The 26,761-nt window shown below is 44.1% G+C and overlaps 1 protein-coding gene across 49 annotated transcripts in view; it reads left to right on the forward strand.

The window, feature by feature from the left end:
• LOC121858215 (microtubule-actin cross-linking factor 1-like) overlaps positions 1–26,761 on the forward strand; it is a 252,430-nt gene that overhangs the window by 165,145 nt on the left and 60,524 nt on the right. For 36 of the 49 annotated variants that reach the window (XM_042354455.1, XM_042354454.1, XM_042354463.1 and 33 more), the window contains exons 1-5: positions 5,271–11,699; positions 12,762–12,908; positions 13,195–13,773; positions 13,899–14,332; positions 23,870–23,963. In XM_042354455.1, the coding sequence (XP_042210389.1) occupies positions 5,418–11,699; positions 12,762–12,908; positions 13,195–13,773; positions 13,899–14,332; positions 23,870–23,963 (7,536 nt within the window). In that variant the 5' untranslated portion in view covers positions 5,271–5,417. Of the gene's footprint in view, positions 17–332; positions 904–5,270; positions 11,700–12,761; positions 12,909–13,194; positions 13,774–13,898; positions 14,333–23,869; positions 23,964–26,761 lie in introns of those variants that run through there. The other 13 variants (XM_042354490.1, XM_042354493.1, XM_042354492.1 and 10 more) reach the window with 2 other exon arrangements.

Here is a 26,761-nt window from a genome sequence, read left to right on the forward strand (position 1 = left end):
CACCCATCATCATCGAGTAAGTCACCACATCTGCCCTTCCCTGGGGTGTCCACAAAGCATTATATCTTTTCATTGTTTACTTGCAATGTTTTAGCCCCCAAAAAATGATGCGTAGATACCTTATAATGGGATTGGAATATATATATAGTAGTATATATATCTCAAAATTTTAAGTACGTAATATGTTTTCCTTGGATTTGGTCTTTGATTTATATTTATGAATGGGGCTACATTGAGACTCTAGATTTATTCAAATTTCTTTACAGAATTCAGTACAGTATGTACATAGTGTATATCTGCCTTTATTGTGTACAACATTATCTTTTTTGCAGTGATGATGACTCGGTGTATCGGGCTCGCTCAGAAGCCCAGATGATGGTCACTAGAGGCTCCATCCCCTCACAGCGTCGCTCCTCAGCTACACAACTTAAGGAATCTGACTCTGTGGATAGTCATGTAGCCACTACCACCACCCATATAGGTTCCTCCTTCCAGGTTACCACCACAACATCCACTCGCCGCATGGCTGCTGCCACTGCTGCCTCTGAGGCTGCAGAGCTTCACTTAGTCCATCCTGTGACAGGTGAAAAAATTTCTTTTCACCAAGCTGTTCAGGATGGGTTGGTGGACCTTACATCAGGTACACTGACTCACCCTTCCACTGGTGAGAACATTCCGCTGTCTGAAGCTGTGGAACGTGGTTATGTAAGCCCCATACTCTTACAACATTTGGATACACCCTGTGGTATAATAGACCCTGCCACAGGAAGAGAATTAACATTGTTACAGGCGACCAAGCGAGGGTTATACAGCCCTGAAGAAGGTTCTTTCAAGGATCCCACAACAGGCAAACTGCTGACACCTGAGGAGGCATCAAAGATTGGTTTCATCATTTTAGAGAAGGTAAGCTTCTTTACCCAGCTTTGTGTACCAGTGGTGGCTTCGCTCTCTCTCTATGACGCAATAGTTGAGGGCCATGTCAATGTCCGCACGGGAGAATTCACCGTTCCTACTGTGGGAGAAAAGATTCCCATGACTCAAGCTTTTGCCCGAGGATTCATATCTGCTGAACCGTCACCAGTTTTAACAAGTGGAATATCTCTGTCGGAAGCTATCAGCCAGGGATTCATTGATGATTATTCAGGTCAGGCTGTAGATAGAAATTCTGGAAACAAGTATACATTAGATGAAGCAGTTGAGAAAGGCCTTTTAGCATCTCATGTTCGTGAGGTAGTGAATTCAGATACTGGATGTAAATTGACTGTAGCTGAGGCTATTCAGGAAGGGGTGCTAGATGTTACAGCTGGACGTTATGTCAATAATGTCACTGGGCAGAAGTTACTGTTCTCTGAAGCTGTGCAGGAACAGCTTATTTGTCGACCTTACACACTGAAAGACTGTAGTGATTTGAAGCTTCTTGACAACAAAGGACATATACAAGATCCACAAATAAAAGACCACATACCACTTTTGGAAGCTGTTGGTAAGGGAATTGTTGATGTAGATTTAAAATCGGTAAAGGACACGGCGAGCAAGACTCTTCTCACTTTACCCGAGGCATTCATGTTCTCGGTGCTCCTGCCTGAAGGAATGTACCGGGACACTGAAAGTGGAGAAGTCATCAGCCTTGTAGATGCTGTGAATAGGGGATTTATCACATCGGTGTCCACTAAAACAATATTTGATATTGATGGTATCAAGGATCCTGAAACTGGGGATTACATAAGTTTCAAAATAGCAGTGCTCAAAGGTGTTATTAATCCAAAAACTGGTTTGTTTACCGACCCAAGGACTGGGAATACTATGAGTTTGGAAGAAGCTGTTTCAGTAAAGATGATCCAGCCACAGATTCTTGAAACACTGAAAATGGATATTGGAATGACAGATGATGAGGGTAAAGAAATGAATGTTGTAGAAGCAGTCTTGAAAGGCCGTCTTGACCCCAATATAGGGCAAATTCTAGATCCCAAGACAGGAAAGCCAGTGGCCCTTGAGGATGCAGTGAATAGAAGATTAATTTCTCCTGAAGGAGCAGCTACTTTAAGGGGTCTGTTGAGTGTTACTGTCACGACTGCAACAATTACAAAGACCATCAAGAGGTATGTCACTGTTAAAAGTACAGGTATTCATACTACTGAATCAAGAGTTACTCTACAGGAAGCAAAACACAGGGGTCTTATTAATGAGGCTCAGGGCACCTACCACGATCCAGAAAGTGATAAAACTATACCACTAGATGAAGCTATTCAACAGGGGCTGGTTACTTTGTCAACTGAGTGGCCTTCTGCATTACCTGATGCTTCTCCAGATGACTCTGCAGTCCCCATTTCTCCAATAAGAGAAACCATGAAGCGTCACCTTTCCCCTGCGAAGTCTCCTAGTCCAATCAAGAGTGCTAGGACTAGTATTACACCAGATAAGGAAAGCTTAGAAAGATCGCCTCATTCTTCACCATCAAAGACGCCAGATAGAATGAGTTCACCAACAAAGACGCCTGATCGTGATATGCGTTCCCTACGTTCATCGCCCTCAAAATCTCCAGAGAGAATATTGGGGAGAACTAGTCGTACTACATCCCCACAAAAGACAGACAAGGAAATTTCCTCCGTTGGATCACTTACTTCCTCCCCATCCAAGACGCCCGAGAGAATTGTTTCGCCCACGAAAAGCGGACGTCCAGCCTCTCCAGAGAAGGTCAAAGATAAAGGACCTTCCTCTCCTTCAAAGACACCGGAGAGAACAGTATCACCGATGAAAACCAGTCGTCCAACTTCACCAGACAAAAGACAGAGACCAGGATCCTTAGAGACAATAGAATCTTTAGTGAAGGACCAAGAGTCTCCAACTAAATTAGGAAGAACATCCCCTGTAAAGGAGTCAATTAAGCCAGGTGTTAGTCCAACCTCACCAACAAAGCCAGTTAGCACCAGACCAGACTCATTATTCCAGACTGTAAATGGCTCACAAGAAGGCTCACCAATAAAGTCTCAGCCAGAATCTCCTGTAAAGTCCTCCAGTTCCAGACAGGAATCACCATATGCCTCCTCAAGAGGTGAATCACCTGTCAAATCATTTGGCTCGAGACCAGATTCTCCAATGAAATCCAGTGGAATAGGACCAGAGTCTCCCTTGAAAACTGATGAATCTGTCCCTACTTCACCTGATAAGGGTATGCCAGGGAGCTCAATAGTGTCACCAGAAAGACCCCCAAGGAAAATTAAGAGTACTCTCAGGTCTCCAGCTGATTCTGTTGATAGTGCCATGGGGAATGTTGATGATACAGATATGACTTCATCGGGTGCATCACTGACAGGCACTACTACTGTGTTCAATGAAAGCTATTCTGCAAAGACTCGTACTCTCGAGCTCCCACCGGAGGGGTGGTATCTCAAGGAGGCAATTGATGAAAAGCTGTATGATCCAGTTATGGGTCTTTTCACAATACCAGCCACAGACAGGCTAGTTAGCTTTGAAGAATGTGTCAAAATTGGAATTATTGATTCTCGATCTGCTGAAGTCATAGACCCCAAAAATGGGCGGAAAATTACTCTGACAAGAGCTTTGGATAAGAACGTCTTGGACTGCACTGGAAAATATCCAGACGAGTCCAATCCAGACAGAAGGTTGACCATGAAGGAAGCGATAACCAAAAAGTTAATAATTTTAAAAGATCGTACAGAGGAGGTTACAGACTATATAACTGGTCGTGTCATCCAGATCACCACTGTTGAGGGACAACCAGACAAAGTTCAGGTGTCGGGAAGTGTAGAAGGTGGGACCTCCAGCACTTTTAGAGAAATTAGAACCAATGAACCAGTAGTGGATACTACTCTTGTTGAAATTAAGCCTGGGATGACCTTTGACCCTACAGAAGGTAATGTTCAGTTGGATGATGGTTCAGTTTTGGATGTTGTAACAGCAGTTAAAGAAGGAAAGATTCAACCTACAGGAGTCAAAGTGAAGGATCCTTACTCTGGACGTGATTTGAACTTGAGTGAAGCCATAAGAAAGGGAATTATTGACAAAGACTCTGGAGAATACAAAGACAAGACAGGTCGTAAATTGTCTTTAACTGATGCAGCCAAGTATGGCATCCTTGGAGTTGCAGCTGTAATAGGTGCCCCAGTAATTGCTGGAGTGGCTGCAGCACAAGCCATCAAGAAAGGCATTAAGAAAGTGAAAAGAACTGACCCTAAAACAGGAGCAGAAATAACATTTGAAGAAAGTGTAGAAATAATCACAGATTCCACACCTGAGGAACTCCTTGAATCTGTGGTAAGTAAACGTTCTCATACGACCATCAAGTCAACTACAGTTGTTGAAACAGATGTCATACTTCAGGATCCTGTGACAGGAAAAGAGATTACCCCTGAAGAGGCATTTTCACGGGGATTAATATCTCCTGAAGAACTTGAGGAAATCAGGAGCACTGCTCATGGGAAAATCCAGGAAGTTGAGAAGTTGGCTAGAGAAGAGGCAGATACTGTTCCAGAGGAGAAAGTGTTTGAAATTCTTACTTCAGATGATGTCTCCCGAGGAGAAGTGAAAGATGAACAGATAATGCCAAAAGATGATGTTGACCGCCAGTCACTTGGGCAACTCTCTCCTACAGAAAAACAAAAATCTCCCAGTAGTGAATTGCCTTCTGCGAGTAAGCAAAAACCATCAGTAGATAGAACCCCTTCTAAAGACAAACCAGAGCCCTCCAGTGAAGCCCTGCCCTCTCCGGGTAAACCAGAGCCCACAGGTCAAGTGGGTGAAAAAGAGCCCATTGGTCAGGCACTGCCCTCTGAAAGTAAACTAGAACCCTCTGGCAAGACCCAACCCCCAGAGAAGAAACCTGATACATCTGCTCGGGTCCTGCCTTCTGAGGGTAAACCAGAACCCTCTCTGCCTTCTGCGGATAAACCACAACCACCCACTCAGGCCCTGCCTTCTGAGGGTGAACCAGAGCCTTCTGAGCTTAAACCAGAACCCACCCTGCCTTCCGAGGGTAAACCAGAACCATCCATAAAGCCCCTTCCTTCTGAGGGTAAACCAGAACCATCCCTGCCTTCTGAGGGTAAACCAGAACCATCCCTGCCTTCTGAGGGTAAACCAGAACCATCCCTGCCTTCTGAGGGTAAACCAGAACCATCCCTGCCTTCTGAGGGTAAACCAGAACCATCCCTGCCTTCTGAGGGTAAACCAGAACCATCCCTGCCTTCTGAGCCAGAACCATTCCAGCCTTCTGAGGGTAAACCAGAACCATCCACAGGGTAAACCAGCCCCTTCCCTCTGAGGGTAAACCAGAGCCATCCACAAAGCCCCTTCCATCTGAGGGTAAAGCACAACCACACACTCAGGCCCTGCCTTCTGAAGGTAAACCAGAACCCTCCAGTCAGGCCCTACCCTCTGAGGGTAAACCAGAGCCTTTCATGCCTTCTGATGGTAAACCAGAACCATCCAGTCAGGCCCTGCTCCCTGAAGATAAACCACAACCTTCCCTGCCTTCTGAAAGTAAACCAGAACCCTCCACAGGTGCCTTGTCTGCTGATAGTAAACCAAAATCACCCATTAAATCTCCTTCAGAAGATAAAGAAATGGAGGATACAGCTCGAGAAAGGGATGAACATAAGCCTTCAGTAGAGGGTAAGAAAGCTGTGGAAAGCAAACCTGACCAACAGAGGGATAAAGCTAGCCCAGTGAAAACCCCAAGCAGAGATAAAACCCCCAATGACCAAGACTCTGAGAGGAAGATGTCTCTTGGGGAAAGAACAAGAGAACGTGTCACAACAGAGCCTAAGTTCAGTGTTGCTATTGGTCGTGCAAAATCGATGCCACGTCCTGATCATGAGGGAAAACAAGTAATATTACAGAAAGTATGCAGAAAAACTATGAGACCAAAGCAAGCAGCCTCCAAGGGTGTTGTTGATGAGAAAACTGCTGCCATCCTGGAGGACCCCAATACTTTCCGAGGGCCTGAGGGTGAGTCTTTGTCATTAGAGGACGCTTTAAGATTAAAGAAAGTTGATGGTAATAGTGGAGCCATTGTTGATATAGCATGTGGGGTACCATTAACCATCAATGAGGCTGTTGAGAATGGTGTCCTTGATGGTGCTACAGGCAGAGTCTTAGTGCCGGTTGGAAGAAGTGTTACTTTGCCTGAAGTAATATCTCAAGGACTTTATGATATTGAATCTCAACGATTCATTCATCCAGAGACCGGCACCAGATTGACTCTACACGAGGCTATACTGTGTGATATTATCGATCCATCGTCACAGATATTGGAGCCAGACACACAACAAATCATTACTCTGGATGAAGCTATTTCAAAGGGGATTATTAACCAAAACTCTGGCCAGGTGAACTTAAAGAAAGGTCCAGTGTCTATGTTAGAGGCAGTTGATGCTTCCAATGTGTTTGTTACCTCAGCAGTGGCTAGGGTTGATTGGCTTCCTCCTCTTGGAATGACCTTCCCTGTGGCATTGGAGAGAGGCCTTGTGGATGCAGACAATAAAGAAATCATTAACCCAGTGACAAGTGACCGCCAGCCCTTGAAGATGGCTATTGACAATGACTTTATCCTTGCTCTGCCTTGCCCTATTCTGCCAGATAGTGTACAGGTTACACAAGCTCTGGATTGCAAACTGATAAATACCAATGCCTGCACATTCACCGTTCCAAATACTGGTGAAGAAGTTCCAGTTATGGAGGCTGTTGAAAGTGGCTTGCTGCAGATCAGACCTATGACAAAAGTAATAACTGATAAAACAGATGTAAGAAGAGAGGTTTCCTTCACAGAAACTGTTACTTCATATGAAACTATTACAACCAAGACTGTGAGAGTAGTATCTGGTTATGTACTGATCAGCCCAACTGAGGTGAAGAATACCAACACAGGGGAAGTGATAACACTTGAAGAGGCAAAGAAGCAAGGAATGGTTGTAGAAATTGACTCCGAGACCAGTGGGCAGAAGCTGACATTCAGAGAGGCTGTTGAGCGAGGACTCATTGATTTTGCAAGTGGAACCTTCCAGGACCCTGAAACTAACCGCAAAATTCCGATTGACAAAGCTATTCAACTAGGTTTGGTTGAACCCGTAGAACCTGCACCATCGACTGAGGTAACCAGTAAGATTAACATCATGCAGGCCTTCTCTACTATATATCATGAACAGTCTGGCAAGTTCAAAGACCCACAAACTGGAACATTGTTGACTCTAGACGAAGCCGTTGATAAAGGAGTAATTGATCCAGATGCAATGGTCTATGACACGAAGAGTGGTGATGCATTAACTACGAAGGAGGCCATCGATAAAGGAGTAATTGACGTTAAAGCCGGTGACTTTATCGATCCTAAATCTGGGACTAAAGTAAAAGTTAAAGATGCTGTCAAGATGGGTCTACTTGCTGTCATAGGTGCTCCTATTCTTGCAGGAATGGCAGTCAAAGAAGTCATTAAAGGTGCTCGGGAGAAAATGAAAACTTCTCCAAAACAGGTCAGGACAACCATAGTTACAGAGATAGTTCAGGAATATATGCCAGCCAGAACAGCTGAAGACATGCTGCAGAGGCCATCTTTAAGCCCTGAAGACAAGTTGTATTTCCCTATCATTGAAGTTGGCCAGAAGATGACACTGAGAACTGCAATGGAGGGATGTTACATCGATGTTGATTTGTGTGTTGTTGTTGTCCCGTCCACAGGAGACAGACAACCATTACGGCGAGCAGTGAGAGAAGGTTCTATTACACTTGTTACTGTCATCGAAATTCGAAGTAGAACTGAAATCTGGATTGTTGAGGAAATAACAATTATAACAGAAGTGGTCAAGACCTTAGATCCGGCAGTTATGGCTCAAAGGGAACAGTATGATCCTGAGAATGGTAATTTCATCGACCCAAGGACAGGAGAACCAGTATCCTTCCAGAAAGCCGTGGAGATAGGCTCATTAATTCCAGATCATACTCTTGTGAAAGATCCTTTAAATGGTCGAGAAATTCCTCTCACTGATGCTATTAAAGAGGGCATTGTTGACCCTACTACAGGTGAAATCTTAGACTCTCAGACTGGGGAATGTTTACCATTCTTTGAGGCTGCAAAGAATGGTTTAGTGAAGGCTGATGACAAAAAGGAACTTAAGAAATTGGAAGAAAAACCAGAACCCATGATTGCTCTTAATGAGGCCATTGAGCAGGGCCTACTCAAACCTGATACTGGGATGTTCACGAATCCAACTACTGGCAAAAGTATGGTAATTGGAGATGCTGTACAAAGTGGCCTTCTTGACCCATCCACAGTGCAGATCTTTGACCCTAGGAATGAAGACATCGTTTCTCTAAAGGAAGCAGTAGAGATTGGTCTTGTTGACTTGGATTCAGCGACATTTACTGACCCAGAAAATGGTTGCGAGATAGACTTCACTACAGCCCTTACCAAAGGAATATTAGTACCCAAGAGAAAGCCCATGTCTCTAGTGGCTGTAGTGAGGAAGAATCTTTATGACCCAAAGTCTGGGAAGATCACAGACACACTCATGAAACAAAAACTAGATGTGGATGATGCTGTTAAGAGAGGAGTTGTTGACTCTTTCATCACACTATGTAAAGATGCAAAGGCAGACAAGTTCATCACCTTGGATGATGCTTTAACCAATGACTTGGTTGTAGCTCAGAATGGGAAGTTAAAGAACACAAAAAAGAATACTTTCATCACTTTTGATGAAGCAGTACGACAGAGTATGATAGTAATACAACGGAACCCTGTAACTCTAACTGATGCAGTGCTAAGTGACATGTATGATCCACAGGAAGGCCACTTCTATGATGCTTGTGAGGGCGAAGATTTAACATTAAATGCAGCAATATTTTATAAATTGGTTGATGCAAATACATGCAGAGTAAAGATAAATGAAGAAACATACACTGTTAGTGATGCTCTTGACAAGGCTATTTTGGATGGTGAAAATGGAAAATTACTTCAGCCAGAAGAGCTAAGCCTTGATGAGGCAGTGAGAAAAGGTTACCTTGTGCCAGCTATTGGTTCCCTCTCATTACAACAAGTTCTTGAAGATGGCTTATATGATCCAGAGACTGGTCTGATCACTGTAGATGGTGACCGCATCACCATAAAGGAAGCTGTCCAGCGAAATATTATTGATCCTTCTTGCCTCTCGGTAAAAGATCCACGAACTGGTGAACCAATCACTCTGGAAGATGCTATCAAAGTTGGCATTATTGATCCCACCACTGGAACATTCAGAGACCCTGTAACAGGAGCTGATGTTGAATTAATGGAGGCCTTGACTAAAGGTGTTGTTATAGAAGGTCGAACAAAGTTTACCCTCTATCAGGCTGTGACCAAAGGGCTGTATAACCCTAGCACAGGCCGTGTCACCAGTCCCCTGTCGCCAGACCAGATGACTGTTGGCCGTGCAATACGTGCTGGTCTCATTGACACGAATACAACTCTGGCCAGAGACCCTACAACAGAAAAACTTATGAGTTTCAAGCATGCTATTGGGAAGGAACTTGTTGATACCAGAACTGGGATGTTCAACTTTGGAAGAATTAAGAAGATGAATTTCAAGGATGCATTTGAGCAGGACTACCTTCTTGAGGCACCAATGCCAATGGCTTTGAGAGTTGTGATTATGAAGGAACTCTATGAAGAGGAATGTGGAAAATTCCTGAATCCATCCACAGGGGAATGGATTACACTCTCTGAAGCATTGGCTATACAGATGATTGATCCTGACTCCACGCATGTGAAGGACACGCTCTCTGGTCGCCTGAAGAAAGTGAATCTAAGGGAAGCTGTTGAGTATAAAATAATTGATGGGGAGTCTGCTTTAGTAAAGAACCACCAGACAGGTAGCTGGCACACCTTACTGGAGGCATACGAACTGACACTCATTGTGGACAGTCGTGTAGCCATGTCACTGCAGCGTGCACTACACCAGGGACTGCTCGATGATGAGCAGGGACTTCTGACTGATGTTAACACTGGCAGGAAGATCACGTTACATGAGGCTATGCGGCGACTTGTTATAAATCCCAGCCTGCCTTGCTACTGGGACAGCAACACTTCCAATTGTTTGTCACTTGTACAGACCTGCAGGGAAGGCATTATTGATCGCAGACATGGCAAGTTTAATGACCCAAAGTCTGGCTGCACCCTCACCCTCATAGATGCTCTTGAGCACGGTATGATCCTTGATATTGACAAACCACAAAGTCTGTATGATGCAGTTACTATGGGCTTCCATGATAATAAGTCGGGCCGCATGATCCAACCAAACACGGGTCGAAAATTGACTCTAGCAGATGCTTGTAAGCAAGATATAGTTGATCCGTCTATCTCGGTCATCAGAGATCCAATTAAATCTCGTTTCTTGAAGTTAAATGTAGCTGTTGATGAAGGAATCATTGATGATATGAAGGGCAAATACATCATGCCCAAGACTAAAGAAGAACTGACACTTGAAGATGCTGTTGACAAACACTTAATAGTTACTTCCAAGCGGCCACTCACTGTTGAAGAAGCATTACAGTACTGTCTGTTTTCTCCAGAAACTGGACGGTTTACAGAGCCATGTGTGGGAGACAAGCTTGATATTGCAGAGGCCATTACTCATGGTCTTATTGATGGCAACACCTCTGCCCTGAAGAACCCTGTGGACGAGTCCATTAAGAGCATCCGATCTGCCATAGAGGACAAAGAGATTGATGCTTCTAAAGGCCTTGTCACCGATCCTAAATCTATGAAGGCTTACACCATCAATGTAGCATATGAAAAAGGACTTATTGTGACTGTAGGCAAACCAATTAGCTTCATGCAGGCAGTTAGAGAGGGTTCCATTGACTTTGAGAAAGGCACTTATACAGATCCAGAATCAAAGAAGGAGTACACATTAGAAGAAGCCCTCTGCTTTGAACTTATTGATCCTGATTCTGCAGTTATTAAGGATCCAAACACTGGCAGATACAAAACGCTAAAGCGAGCCATCGGGGAAGGACTAATTGACTTAAAGAAACGGGCTCTTTTTGACCCTCAGACTGGTACTTTGAAGACTCTTTGCATTATCTTTGACCAGGGCACCATTGTTTTCCTCAGGGAACCCCTGTCATTTGACGAAGCCATTGATAAAGGCTACCTTAACCCTGAAACAGGCATGTATACTGACCCTAACTCAAAGGAGGTTCTGAACCTGAAGGAGACCTGCCGCCTGGGACTCATCGATTCGGAGACCGTGCTGATAAAGAACACTCGTAACCGACAACTGCTACAACCAGTGGAGGCATGTGAGATAGGAGCCGTTGATGCAGAGAAGGGCATGGTGTATAATACAGCCACCAGTCATCTGCTCACTATGGCTGCTGCTATCGAGACTGGTCTGATTGTTACCCCTCGCCGTGGTCTTGCCCTTCTTGAAGCTCTGGACTATGGCCTCTTTAGTGTAGAAACGGGACGTCTGTTAAACCCACACCTGAAGCAACATATCACCCTGCAAGAGGCAATAGCCTGTGGGCTGATTGACAGCACCACAACCATGGTAAAGTGTCCCTCCAGTGGCAACATCCAAAGCATGACTGAGGCTGTACGGAGTGGGGTACTCGACGAGCAGGGTGGCGCTGTGGTGGATTCGACCTCAGGCACCCGCTACCTGCTTCCGGAGGCCCGCCGCCAGGGTTATCTACTCACCGCGCAAGCGCGGGTAAGCTGTACCATTAACTACGCTTGGGGAATGATACTGCACCCACCGGCTACCATCTCTAACGCTCTTTGTGTAGCAAGTATAGTACAATCGCAGTCCTGTATGATGTACTATTGCTACTGCTATTATCATTTTGGAATGCCTGCACCAGTACTTACTACTTAACAGGCAATAGCTGGCTTCTAGTATTAATATGGGTGGTAAATGTATGGAAGATTGCAAATTAACAAGTAATTTTATTTCTGCTTGAGGTCTGTAAATGGTGTTGATTGGTACTAACCTAAACTTCAGTACTGTATTTAGCCTACCAACTAAAACTGGTGAAAGGTCAACTAACTGGATGTACCTTTTATCTGTTTTATTTATTCAAGGATTTTTTTGTATTTTAAACAGAATTCAGTTGTGGCTGATATGTGGCTTCTTTTGTAAACATTAAGGTAGCTTGTAAGGTTTATGTTTTTGGTGCATATTTCTATGTATTTCTTTGATTTTGTCGTTTATTTTTTGTATTTTAGGATTTTTTATTTCTTTGGCGCTACGGATGTTTCTTTGTGCCTGCATTCAGGTCGTTTTCTGTGCATTACGACTTTGGCTGACTGTCATGGACCGTGGGCTTTTGCGACTGCCTGCTCTCCATGGCTTGTGTGATCCTCCAGCCTCCCCCTCTTCCTACATCCTTCCACCCTCCCATTCCCTCCATACACCTGCAGACATGTACACCTTTTCCTAAAATAGTAGCTTTACTAACGATATTCTTACACTGTCTCCCTTATATATATATTTTTTTGTTATTGCTCTGTATTGTATGCTGGTCATGTTGCATCCAAAGCATTTTATCCAATGTATTGTAGCATTGATGATTCAGCACGTAGCTTTGAGTTTTTAGTAATGTTTTATACGTGGGCGCAGTAGGATTGGCCTGGGTATGCTTATGACAGTGCAACTCCGCACCAGTCTTCACCTTACCAAAGACAACCAGTGGATGAGCTGTTGTTAGCATACTCTGGATGAGCTACTGCGTCACAACCAATTAGTAACATGCATTACATGTGTACATTACAGCAAGCCATGATCGAGAAGTACAGACAGTGCGATGCAACCATTGTGGATATGGTGGACAGCGTAAATGAGATCGAGCGGCGCCTGGCAGAGCAAGAACCTGTCAGTGAGAATCCAAATGGTCTTCGAAACCAGATCAACACAGTCAAGGTACAGTATGCTTCTCACAGGTTTCTCATTCTGTTTCATGGAAGTTTCTTTGAATATTAATTTCTAAATATTAATTGAAAGTTAAGGTTATGTATATTATTGATTAAAAAGAAGTGATTAATCTTCACACCAAAAATGCACTGAATAGTTTGTTTTACTTTTGTTTCAGAAGATAAAATCAGGGAATTTGTTAAGAAAAATATATGTGTTGTGGATAAATGATCTAATACAGTATTGAATTTTGTGCAGTACTGTAGTTATATTTTGGTAACTTTTGTTGTTACAGGCTATCAAGGATGAATTGGATGAAATGTTCCGACCTCTGGGTACATGCCTGGATGGTGTGAGGCAGGTAGTCAACCAGGGTGGTGATGTCTTGTCCCGTGAGGAGCTCGAGTCCCTGGACCAGGCTGCCACACTACTGAAGCAGCGCTATGACCACTGTGTGGTTCAGGCTGACACTACACATCGTCGTCTAACCACTGCCATGGAAGAATTTTCAAAATATGAAAAGGAGATTGCACTCTTCCAGACTTGGCTGAAGCAAGCCACCAAGACTCTCCTGGAGAAGGAACGTCTTTGCTCAGACCTCAATAAAATCAAGAATCATGAACAAGGCTGCCGAGATTTTCTGGGTGACGTCATCGCCCACCAGGCTGACTTACGCTTCATAACCATGGCCACACAGAAATTCCTGGATGAATCAAGTTTGTATCTCCGCACTGTCAACAATTTCCGCACCTCCCTGCCAGAGCGCTATCCATTGTTGCAGGCTGACCCAGACTCCATGGTTCGTGATGCAGCTGATGATGTCACTGCAGAATTCAAGGACCTCCTTGCACGTGCCAATAAACTTGTAGATAAGGTATGTTGTATGAAAATTAGTTTATAGTACACTGTAGTTGACGACTTTTTACTTCTGATATGTGAAAAGCAAGAAAAGTTTGATTATAAGAGAAAGTTGCTAACCATATGATTTTACAATTTCAGGCAACCAGTGTGGGTAACAAACAACGTGATTACACAGAAGCTATTGAGAAAGCTACCCGTTGGCTCAAAGACACAGAGGTGAAGGTGGTTCGCATTCTGCAAGAACCAGTTGGTGCTGACCCCAAGGGTGTTCAAGACCAATTGGACAAGGCCAAGGCCATTAATAATGATGTTGTGGCACAGTCACGCTTGTTTGACAACTGCCGTGCAACATCAGTGTCTCTGCTCCGTGCCCTGGAGGGAGAACTGGACGCCCGTGAGCAGGAGGCCATTGAGCATCCCCCAGAGGAGCTGTACGAACGCTATGCGGAGTTGGCTGACCGTCTGGGATACCGCTGCCAGGAACTTGATACTGCCCTTGTCCAGTGCCAGGGTGTCCAGGAAGGCCTAGACTCTCTTATGTCTTGGCTGAACAGCATTGACCTGCAGCTAAAGTAAGTGATGAAAATATATTTTGTATACTGTACAAGTATTTATTATCATAGTCAAAGACAGTCTGAGGTGCACAGAGCATATTGTAGCTGGCATCACAGTTGGTCAGACTCGCAGGGAAAGATATTCCTCCTGTGTGATTAGTTGAACTCGATTACATTGGCTGAATTGCACATTTTTATATGTGTAATTCTTGGTGAAATAAGTTAAATTCTGTTCATAAGGTTCATAGGCATTTTAGCCTTTTCTTCCTGGGACATAATTGCTGTTAGTTATTAATGACCAAGATAGTACAGTATATGTATAAGGACAACATGACTAGTACAGTACTTAAAGGTAGAATTCTCTTGTTCTAAGCAACAGAGCTTAAAACAGTGCTGCACTCTTCTTATGAGCTGTGGTGTACCTGATCCACATTGGGAATACAGTATTATCACACTTAATAGATTTTCAGTGAGGATCTTAGAGGTATTATCTCATATGGCAATACTTTATCTGAATAAGCAGCAGCAGCATCATTACAACGGGCAGATATTATGTAGTTCATGGGGGACTTTAAGCTGTAACCTAACTTCAGCAGTACAGTACTATATTTTAGAACACCATAGTCGACACAATTTGTCTGATATATTGGAGAGTGACCATTGTGCTCCACGCCGTTACTTGTTTCACCATACAGTACTTGGATGAAAAGAACATTGACTTAAATTTAGTGCATGGATACTGTAATGAGATGAACTTTATTCCATATTACCTGGAGTTTTATAATGCTGTTAAATATCTGAAGGTGGTGTTTGTGGCAGATATCAGATTTGTTCTTTGTAGTTTTGTTGAAACCCACGCACCCGTATTAGCTTTACCATGTTCTATAGATATACAGTATAGTATAAGTTTGTATTTTCGTCGTGTATGTTCTAAATGCAGCAGCGTTATGTATTGCAACTGTTAAAGGAGTATCCAAGCTGAAAGGTTATTACTGTAGTTTGGTGTTGATCAGTTGGCGTTGACCCACCATATTTAAATTCGATGTTTGTAAGGTGAAGATTGGTTGTGGGTTGTGAAGATGGGTTGTGAAGTTGGGTTGTGGGTTGTGAAATTGGGTTGTGGGTTGTGAAATTGGGTTGTGGGTTGTGAAATTGGGTTGTGGGTTGTGAAGTTGGGTTGTGGGTTGTGAAGTTGGGTTGTGGGTTGCGAAGTTGGGTTGTGGGTTGTGAAGATGGGTTGTGGGTTGTGCAGATTGGTTGTGGGTTGTGAAAATTGGTTGCGAGTTGTAATGTCACTAGCTAAGAGAACATTAAGAGTTATAGAATAGAGAAGGTTATACGCTCCCTGGTAGACACTGTAATTCTGTAGCCCGAGTATCAAAGGGGTCCTGTAATAAGTTCTGTAACCCGAGGAATATTTTATAAGGTTGGCGTAAGCAGTGTAGACTACGTTTTTTTTTTCTTTTCGTGTGGAGTGTTGTTTAACCTCAAGCGTGTGGAGGGAAAAAATAGTCTTGATCGCAAAAGAGAAAATAACTTGTACGCCCGACGTGTTTGTGACAACTTCTGGGATGGTTTAGAATAGGTTATTTTCATGTTCTCTCTCTCTCTCTCTCTCTCTCTCTCTCTCTCTCTCTCTCTCTCTCCTTTATGATCGTAAGTACGTGTGTGTGTGTGTAAGTACTGTTACTGTAGTCATTCTTTTTTCAGCCAGCCGAGATTTAAGTTTGTCTGAACACTTGTCATGATGCCTCTCTCGCCTATTTTACAGCCTTCCCGTTATTCCCACATTTGCCAGTCTCCCGGCAGTGCGTTATACGACCAGTTTAGTCACTTAGTCTTCTTAGACACCCGCAAGAATCCTCGTGTTATCCTATTAGGCCTCTCCTTCACCCGTATCATAAAACACCATAATCATAGTGGCTATTGTTATATTTGTATACCATTTTATAAGATGTATTTATAAGATTTTTCTAAAGTTTGAGCGGTAAAAGCAAAGCCCACCACAGACTTTTAAAACTTATCAGGATTTTTTGGCAGCTTGACAGCATAGTTAAAGTTGCTTTTGTAGCTGGTTCGAGCCCCCCACCCTCCCCCTAACCCGGCCACCTCCCTCTCCTTCCCCAATCCAGGAACTTTCGGGCTGTGTCGTTACACCCAGGCACCTATCATTACATCTACCACCCCTGTTGTCACTTACGTAGTATTACAAAGGGCTCAAACCCTCTGTTATGTGGCTCCTCTGGTTTCACACGCCAGATTTTGTTTTATCGTGGACAAACTACTTCACCTTTGTAGCCAAACTCGCATGATTCCGAACTATTAATTGGCCTGTTTGCCACAATTGTGTTCCGAGCTGCGTAGGATCTAAAATTTAACGAGTGGCCCTAACACAATTGGATGACTATTTAGAATCAACAAGAGACATGGTCACTGACCTCCATGCATCAACTGGTTTAATACGAGTTGTGAAATAGTGACTGACTGCGCCAGTAGTTTAGAAGATGTGTGGTTGGTCGACTAGACAAGTATCAGGGATCTGGACTATGGTCTTCACCAGGTCTTAGTAATCTTAAAAGCGAAAATGAGTGATTGTTTAACATATACGAATATTAGTCTAGTGGAATACATTGATATTATTACCAGTCTGTGGTTAAGAATCAAATTAAAATAGTCGGCGGGAGGTGAAGTAGTGGTGGTATTGGCGGGATAATAATGTGAATGACGCAGTGGTTTGTGTGGTAATGTGGTGAGGGTGTGGACCCCCCGAGTTACAGGCGAGGAGTCGTGTGTAATCCGGGAGGTGTGCTGGTACAGGTCCCTCGGGCCGTGCATCATCCACCTCCGCCCCCGGGGAGGCTCCCGCTGAGGGTCCCGCCACAATTATATTTTTTTCCTTTTTTCGTTCTGCCATTCTCCGGTTAACGAGAACCGGGAAGCGTTCGGTTTTGGCCAACCGTGGGGACGGTTTGCGAGGGAAGGCAGGGGGAAGTGAGGGGCTAACGACCAGGCTATGGTTGGTATGTCGTCTCCACATGCCAAGGTGGTATTCTACCTTCTGTGAGGTTAACCTTGCCAGACCCTTTAGTATGCAAGTCAGGTTTATTGGCCAAATTATTATTTTTTTAACATTTCTCCGTAAAAGACCTTGACTAATTTAAGTTAGTAATGGTGTGGTGTAGCGTTGCTGTTGTTCGGGTGTCATGTTAGTAGTGTGGCGGTCGTGAGAAAGGGTAAACATTGTCAGTGTTTTTATTGGCAATAGTTTTATCACTTGGTAGTTAAGAACTGATAACCAAGATCTGGGTGCTTGAGATGGATTAAGTTGTTCAAATGTACTTGTCTGTATTATTCTGGGCCAGAACATATTAAGCACTGCTGGAGGAGTCTCTTGTCTGTCTGCTGCAGTTAAGGATGCTAATTTTGGAGTTAGTGCAAGTTGTCGCTCAAGTGTCTTTCAACCGCCTACTTGTCACACGGATATACAACTTAACACTACGTTTTCTTTCTCTTTGAGCTTTGTTTATGGTATTCCTTCCTAAGAACACACACAAAAAAATAGAGTATAGATGGTGAACACGTTGAAAAAAAAATTAAGTGCGAAAAAAAAATTGGGCAAGACGGAGGAGGATAAGTTTGGTGGTAGAGTCCAGTTGTTGATGTGTGTAGGCGAGAATTATTATTGCTGGTATATTTTTAGTTGTGTGCCTGGTAGTTAGTGTGTGTGTGGTTGTTTTTGTTGTTGGTATATGTTTAATTGTTGTTTGGTAGTTGGTGGGTGTGGGTATGAATATTTGTATTATGTTTGGTTCTTGTTGTGAGTTAAATTATTGGTTGGTGCGTGCGTGTGTGTGGGTGGGTGGGTGTGAGTTGTTGTTGGGGGTGGTGGTGTGTATCTAGTAGGATATGGCGGACCTGTCCAGCCCACGTGGTGGTCCTGGTCGCGGGAACTCTCATCTCCTTTACCTTCCCTCCTGTACTGCGCACCTCTAGTCCACACTAAAAAAAGGTCGATGCGCTGTGCTGTATGCTGTAAACTGTCTCTAACTTGTTGAAGTCCGTGTATGAAAGCATCTGCTGTTGTGGGGAGTGTTAGTGAAGGCGAGGCAGTAAGATTTGGAGTGTACGTGGGCGTGGTGCGTGCGTAGGTTCGCTCAGGAGGTACCCGAGTGGATGGGTTGCCCATTGCTACAGACATTTTCTAAATGTTGCGTGTCTTACTAAACTTAACAGTGTACGTTGAGAAGCTGGGTTTACATTCTTTCTTTGGGAAGACACTGAACAGCACTAATCCTAGTACAGGGCACAGGATCCAAGCTTTTAATTCTTTGGAATGTGGAGTGTTAAATGTAAGGTTGGTTTATGGGATAGGGTGTGTGGGAGGTGGCGGTGAGTGGAGGTCGGTGGCGGTATCTCGCATCCGTGGCATCTCTGAGGCTGGTCTCTTCATCACCGGGGAGCCAGTGTTGCGGGAACTTTGGCAGAGGGAGGACGAAGCATGGGTCGCTCTCCCACAGCACAGCCCCTCTCGCTCCGACACTCGTTATCCATCTGCCTTTAATGGTGCAGTTTTTTTGGAATTCATAATAGTTGTGATGATATTCATTGTGTTTCATGTGATTATATATAGTATTAAAAGAAAAGTGAAAGAAACAAAACGTGTTAAGTGACGAGTGAATGAGATTTGTTGGATTAACTTAATGAAAGTAAATGCCAAGGATATAATAATCGCCTGAGCACACATAAGAAGAGTTTACCACTGCTTGGTTAGTGAGGTGAAATCTCGTGGGAGACACCGTAGTGGATGATATATACTTTGTGGGTGGCTATCAGTGATTAACGAAAAGTTCCGCCGATGTGTAAGGTGACACGTGATACCTTAGCCAAGTGATAAAAAAAAAGGGATCGATTGAAAGTGACTGAGTGTTAAGTGGTTGGCGAGGAGATCTGCTTATCACACAAGGCATTACTTCTCGGCAACAGTGGCTCAAGTGTTAATGAAGAACTGTGATTTAAGCCTCGATTTAGTTGAAACGTTTTATACTCTGACAATAGTGCCGGATCTACCTCAATATTTTCCGGAAATTTATATTGACTTAGAATATCGAGGTGACGGATGTGAAACGAGAGCTATAATGTTTGGGTAAAGATCTTGAATCCTCGACGGTCGTCACTCGGCTGATTGAGTGCCAGGGAGGCAGGGAGTGTCAAGGTGCCAAGTTGAAGCGTGCACCACGTGACGGTGCCAGGATTGCGTTGGGCTGCCCACGCCACCCTGGTTGGCACCTGGTGGAGTGGCACCCTCGACCTTCATACGTGTTGGCACCACACTCCACCGGTGTATTCACGTGTATATGCATGTTCCACTGACGCCAGTGCCACATCAATTGAATGGTAACAGGATAGCAGTGCTTGGAGTTTGGACGGCGGCACAAGTTTGTCAGTGTCCATGATAATACAGTAGTAACGCTTAGTACTGACCTCGTGGAAGCAGTTGTGTCCGTGAATGGAAGAAGGGAGAGCGGGCATCTAACGTAACATGAGGGTCTCCCACCTTTCCTCCAAACAACATTCTTTAGATACTTGGCGTGCCAATTTGGGTCAGTAGAAGAGTTAACAATCACCACGTAACCCATCTTTAGCTCGGCGTTACCAGACTTGTTGCCCTTTACGCTTTACTGGTGTCAGTTGGTGCGGCCAGAGTATCACCTGTGGTAGATTTTCATTAATATTCCGGAATAAGAGGACGAAGTTCACTAGCTTTAGAGAGTGACCGTCATGATGAGTAGAAAAGTTATATTAAAAAGATAATACCGGGTAGTCATCGGCAATCAGATAACGACTTTCCATAATCCTGTTAAGCCACCCTCTTGATACGAAACGGTAAACCACAGTTAAGTAACAAGACTTAATTTAACGTTGTAAACTCGTGGTTTAGTAGATCCCCGTGGCTCTGAGCTTCAGCCAGGGTGGCACCTGCCTTATCACGGTGACAGTGGCTGCCCGCTCTTGCCCGACCACTTACTTTTGTGGCCCTTCACCCACGTCCGTTCATGTGCAGGTTATTGTAAGACTATACCATGTTGATTAGTGAAGCGTGAGGGCGGTGAGCGGGGCGAGCACACTGCAGCACGGGCAGGAAGGCTGACAAGTGGTCGTGCCGATAAGGTTATCAAGTGTAGGGTGAACGCCATAGCCCCCACAGATAAGCCACCAAAGCTATGGTAGACACTTTAATATAAGGTAGGCGAGCGTTACATTCTGCTTTCTCTTGTTGAATATTGTAAACTATATAAAAAAAATCTGATACTTGTGTAAAGTTGCACGAGATAATATTGTAATGAGTTTCCCCAAAATACAACAATATATAATTAGTGACATCCACACTCACGTTTGGACACCACCAACTATATTCCTCATCCTTGACACTGGTCGTGTCTGCAGCTGTGGCGCGACTCTGGCCGTCTACTTCAAGTCTTTGGGAGAGAACCATGTGGTTGGAATATTGTAAAGCACTATTATCTTGGGACAGTTTAACGGCGGTGTATATTGTATTTGCTGCTGTGTTATTGTTGTGTATATCGTGGTCCCTGTATTATGGACATGCTTGGTGTATCGAAACATTTTGTCTAAAAATAATTACCTTAGAACATGGTTCCGTTACTAATAATTTCGTGTTCACTGTCGATAAAATTGTGGATATGATGTTTGCTCACATCTTAGTGGCAATATCATTGTCTTGTACCAACTTTCAGAAGTATATATTGCATCTAAGACCCTTAAGGTATAGTTAAAATCGGGAAATAAAATAATTTAAGAATGTGGTTTTTTTTCTTTTTCTCTTCACCATGGGTCGCCATGGCGTGATCCGATTTCACTGGTGTATTGAACTATTATCGGTTAGAGGTTAGGTTTTGCTCAGAAATCCTAAACTCCTTGCTTCTGTACAGTACTTCTGACTGCTTGAATAACCATTCTTGCCGAGCGAGTGGAAAAGATCTGTAGGTTGTAAATTCTTATGAAAATGGGAGCGAGAGTGCTGGCAATATCTGATCCCCCTCTTGGGTTTAATTCACAGTGCTTTTTAACCAGTAAATGTTTTAATTCGCCGCGTATCACCCTTTAAAGTATTGAGTAAGAATGCATATGATAATCTCACTGCCTCAAACTTCTCCAGTGTTCAGAACAGGTGTGGAAGGCCTGTGACTCCACTTGAGCGTTTTCTTAACCATCCGTTACCTGTTATTGGTACAACTTTTGTACTTATTTCCTGCCTCATTAACTAGTTTGTTTTAAATCTTCAAAACACTCGCGACTTTGGGCTAGATTTAGTTTCTATGTTTATGGGTGTTACTAATGCAGTATAATGAGATTTCTCTTTCACTGTTATCAAATTAAGATAAAGATTGGTACCGGAAAATAGTATTTTTTCTTAGGGGTAATTAATTGTGACAGGAAGAGGAAAACAGTGCGATCATTTTTAATAGACTCAAAAACTTTCGCGACTAGGCTTGTGTTATTGCTTGGTGTTAGGATGTCACTTCCTCCTTGGTAATGAAAACAGCCGGATACAGAAGGGAAAAAACATTGTAGTTTTAAGAATGTCGAAAAGATCTTTGGTGTTCAAAAGTGGTTTGCGACTTTACCTAACTGAACTTTGATTTCCACTTTGTTGTTTATCGTAGTGAGAGTTGAGTGTGAGTAAAGACCTTTGAAGTGGCCAAGAAAAATTGTGTTGAAGTAGCATTAATGTGAATGACTGTTGTTGTGAGGGAGATCAAGGTTACTGATTGGTGGTGCGGGAAAGTTCCTAAATTGTTATGATTTCTGGGCTTAGGGAGGGACTTAACGTTAATACCAACCAACTTTGTCATAACGTATTAAACTGGTGAAATGTTTCTAAGTAAATTCGTGTTATTGTTTTATATACTGGAGTAGTGGGTGGTTAACTAGGTGTTTGTCTCTTAAATTCCCGCCAGACGATATTTTTATCCTGATGGTTGTAGCGTCAGTTGGAGTTTGTTGTGTAGCTGTGTTTTGTTCTCTGACACCTGCACCAACACTCGAGGACAGTAACCATAATACCCCAAAGAGCGTACCGGTAATTAGTTAAGGAAGACTGGCTCTGGCATCAGTATTACACAGATTAGTTTAAAGTTTCAGTTTGTGTTTTATTATATATTTGTAACCTCCTGTATAAGGCTCACGAAGACGAAGCAGACAGATTATGCCCCTGATTATGCACTACCGGTGGGTCTCACTTTTAAGATAATGTCCAGGGAGAAGGACGAGTATTTGACATGCACATGTGTGATAAGATTGTGTGTTTATGTGCTGGGGATGATGGAGGTGCGATGCGACTGTGCCTGCAGCCATAACAATCAAGTATTTTTTAGAACCATCAGTGATTGGTGGTTATTGGGTCTGAGGTACTGACTTGGGGCTTCAGGGCGACAAGGTCACGGGCGTGTGAATGTGACTGACTGAAAAAGCTGTGTGGTGTCATGGACTTCTTGTGTTGACAGATTATATTGGCTTCCCAGGGAGTGTTGGCTGTTGGGTGTAGCATGAGGAGGCGGAGTGCTCACTTGACAAGTTGTATGTGTAAATTTTCCCTCTACGATAAATACGTTTTATTCGCTCTGTTTAAATGTCGAATATTGAAGTTTTTCAAAAGTAAAGTCGATAGTGTTTCGCTCCCCCTTTTTGCGAGCCCCCCCTCCCTCCCTCCCTCCCCCAGCAGCTGTATTGACTTTCGGTGAACGTACAAACATTTTAACAAATTGTGGGGTTGGCAAGCCTGGCATGCATCCAGTAACGGGGTAGTGAACGTAGGTGGTGCAGGTGTTGTGGACGTGCGTTCTGTACTGCAGGTGTTATGAGCGCACGTTAAGAGGTGGCATTTACTTGGTGGTGCAGGTTTTTTTTTGTGGTAGATGACGTATGGTGAGGTGTTGCCGATGTTCAGGGCGTGACGTGGTGCCACCTGTGTAGGTGTGAGAGTCATTACGTGGGAGCGGTTTTATTAAATGTTTTAGCGCGCGTGTTGTGTATACCGCAGGTGTTAATAAGTCCTTGTTGACTGCTAATGGTTCTTCGTTATATTATTTTTAAACAAATTCCTTAGTTTTCTCTAAATCTGTCATTATCCCAAGAGCGGTTTTGTCCGGAGGGGCATTGCCGGCATCCAGGCATATCGCTTTTGTTCTGTATTAAGTCTTTCTGGTCTTCTCGGCTCTAACTAGAGTTTTTATACTGTACACAGAGGAACATATTACTTAGTTACCTCGCCTCTAAAGAGAAAGTTCTCTATTGATTTTGTGCTCACACGGGTAAAGGTTAAGGTCACCGTTGCTGAAGAAAAATAGAATTTTAATATCCGATGGACGTGGTAATGCTTAGGCACATATCCCACCAAGGAGAGGAAGTTAAGGCATTTATTACTGTGGGTGGGTGTTATAGATAGGCGGGTGTGGGTGTTGTGTGGGTGTTGTAGGCGGCAATAGGCACGACTGTTATGCTTGAGAACTAACGTGTTGTGTGTGTCACCCCCAGGAACGCCAGCAAGCCCGCCTCGCTAAACCGGGACCGTCTGGACGAGCAGCTCCGGGAACACCGTCAACTCCACGCCGACATCATGTCTCACCAGGTACTGTGGCCTCTCAACTTGTATTGCTCTCCCTCTGTCACCAGGTACTTTCCTCTCCTACAGTGGTATTCTACTACTTGCCAGGTACTTTCCTCTCCTACAGTATTATTCTACTTATTGCCAGGTACGTTCCTCTCCTACAGTATTATTCTACTTCTTGCCAGGTACTTTCCTCTCACTTGTACTTTTCCACCTGTTACCCATACGGTTCTCTCACTTCAGCCCCTCAGGTAGTGTGTCTCCTTGTCCCGTGCTCTTCCTCATCTGCCCCAGTCTGTTGCCTTTACTGTTTTCTGTATTACTACGAATTGTGTCCGCCTCTTTAATGCCTGCGTGTAGTTCTTCCTCAGCACTGTTCTGGTCTACCTCTTTGTAAATGTGTACTCATACTTTTTGTATCGCTCTTATAGTCCGGCCATAAGACGTTAATCAGTTTATCTCGACTCGGTACCATTGCTCTACCAGTTTCACCAGGCGCTTGTGTCTTGCTGTGCCTCCGGTCCATCATGATTTCAGCATAGTCCATAGTCTCCATCTGCTATATACGATGATGTCTTGTAGAATTGTGTTCTATACTTGGATACTCGGTTATTAACGTTGCCCCAGAGGTCTGTAACTCGTCTCTATACTTAGCACATCAATATCGACGACGTTTTTAAGTGTCGTATTCAATACATCACGGCTCCGTATCGGACGATGACTATACACCAGTTCTTCACACATACGCGTTACTGTACTGTGGTTTGTCACTTCATCGCCGCTGGTGGCTTTATGCATCTAGGAATCTCCCAACTGTGTCCAGCCTTGTTCACGCCGCGTTCACCTTATAGAACCTACTTTATCTTATCACAGGCAAGACCCCCATAATCACTTTTGAATAGCTTTATCAAGGTTGGCGCAGGTAAAGGGAGAGGAAGGGGAGAGCAACCAAACGAATGGAGCGGTCACGACTTCATTTGCATACCGGAAGTTCTGGTATGAGGGGCAGCGGTGAAGGTTGCGCGGCCATGAAGGAGTTTTGCGCCTCTTGTACCCTTCCACGACCCACCCTGACCTACTTCCGGGTCACACTCAGGCTCTTTTGTTTTTGTTTTTCCGTGGGGTGTTTACGCTCTTGTCTACCCAGCAGTGTTCTGTAAGCTGCCCCGTAAACTGTGGCCCCACAAAGTGTTCCTCTGCCCTCCATCGGCATTCTGTGGGCCCATTATACCATTCCCTAGCCCATTCCTGTCCACCTGAAGATTTGTCCCTCGTCCTTTGTCTTATACCGTACACATTACCCGTCCTGCTTAGCTGTAACGGGGGAAAAATCTTGTGCCCCCCACTATCCCTTGCCACCCATTAATTATCGGTAAACCCGGAAAATTCTCCCTTAATTAATGTTCCGTAGACCTATCCTCACTTAAGCTTGGGACCTCGACAGTGCAGTAACCCGTTTACCTTAATCTCTGGCAACACCCAAAAGATTTTATGAGTCTGTTATTGCTATTTGAAGTCTTGTGCCGACGGAAAATTTCTTGTGATCCTAAAACTCTGGGATTTTTTCTTACGTTGGGTTTCGATTTTCTTATTCTTTTATGCTAACACCATTAAGAGTGGGTCTCTCTCTCTCTCTCTCGCGGCACTTTGTTGATACCGGCAAGTAATAAGATTACACCACTCGCAGGAACAGGTGGTTGGTCCTTATACAGGTGGTTGATCCTATGTACAGGTGCTCGATCTCTAGTTGAAACAAGCACCAGGCACAGGTGATTTGCTCCCTTGTTCACGGTCTTGTTAATTCTATCAGCTGGCCGGCCATCCATCCAGAATGATTGAAGTTATCCTGCGAGGTCCATTACGTGCCGCCCATGTCTTGCCGGGAGTGTCATGTCCTTGGGGGTACAAGTTTACTATCAGGTGGAAGGTGGACAACGATAGTAAGACAAACCACAAAGTGTGTGTGTGTGTGTGTGTTTATCTCGGTAATCTTGGTCGGTGCTCCCTGCGACACATGACAGTCCACTAACCAGCATCACCTCGACAGATGGGGCCTGAGCTTCCCAAGATGTTCTGTCATACCTTGTGTCGTGTCCCGCATAACTCCACGACAGCTACACCCCGTCACCTCTGTGCCTGTTTTCTAATAAGACTGTCAAACTCTTTAAGTCCCCGCGAAATCCAGCTGTACACCCATCCCGCTCCTCAGAGGCACAGGAGCACATTCGATCGATCCTGGTAGAACTAAAATGTCTTCCCCGCGGCCAATGAGGTAACCCCATCGACAAAAGATTTCACCTTGAGGAAGATGGACTATTGTCGCGTCCTTTGTCCTGCCGCATTGTGTATGTATCTCCTGAGACTGGGGAGTGGATGAATATTGATCAGAGATGATGGCGACTTGGGACACCAGTGTGCAATATGGGTTAAATGATGAGGCTATATAGGTGGCCCTGTTAACACCCCTGGGGCGTGGATACCAGAATAGATAATTGATAGCCGCCCTCCATCCCTCCCGGTGCGTGGTGGCTTTGGTGTTAATCTCTACATATCGGTGTTGGCAGACCGGTAAATATTTCTATGACAGGTGTAGTGACAGCCCCTCCCGGTGCGTGCTGATGGTGGTGGCAGTTGCTCTGGTCAGCATTGCATCATCGCGGGTACATGACTGCTCATACTTATTGTTGAGTCTTGTGCTGTCAAGTGTAAGAGACGAGAGGCAGCACTTATCACGATAGTATGGTATAGTGTATGATGATAATTAGGTATAGATGGGAAATACCATCTTATTCGTGTAAGCACATACATAACTACATTAC

This window comes from Homarus americanus, unplaced genomic scaffold, assembly GCF_018991925.1.
Source record: "Homarus americanus isolate GMGI-L3 unplaced genomic scaffold, GMGI_Hamer_2.0 scaffold57980, whole genome shotgun sequence".
In the NCBI taxonomy this organism is placed as follows: Eukaryota; Metazoa; Arthropoda; class Malacostraca; order Decapoda; family Nephropidae; genus Homarus; species Homarus americanus.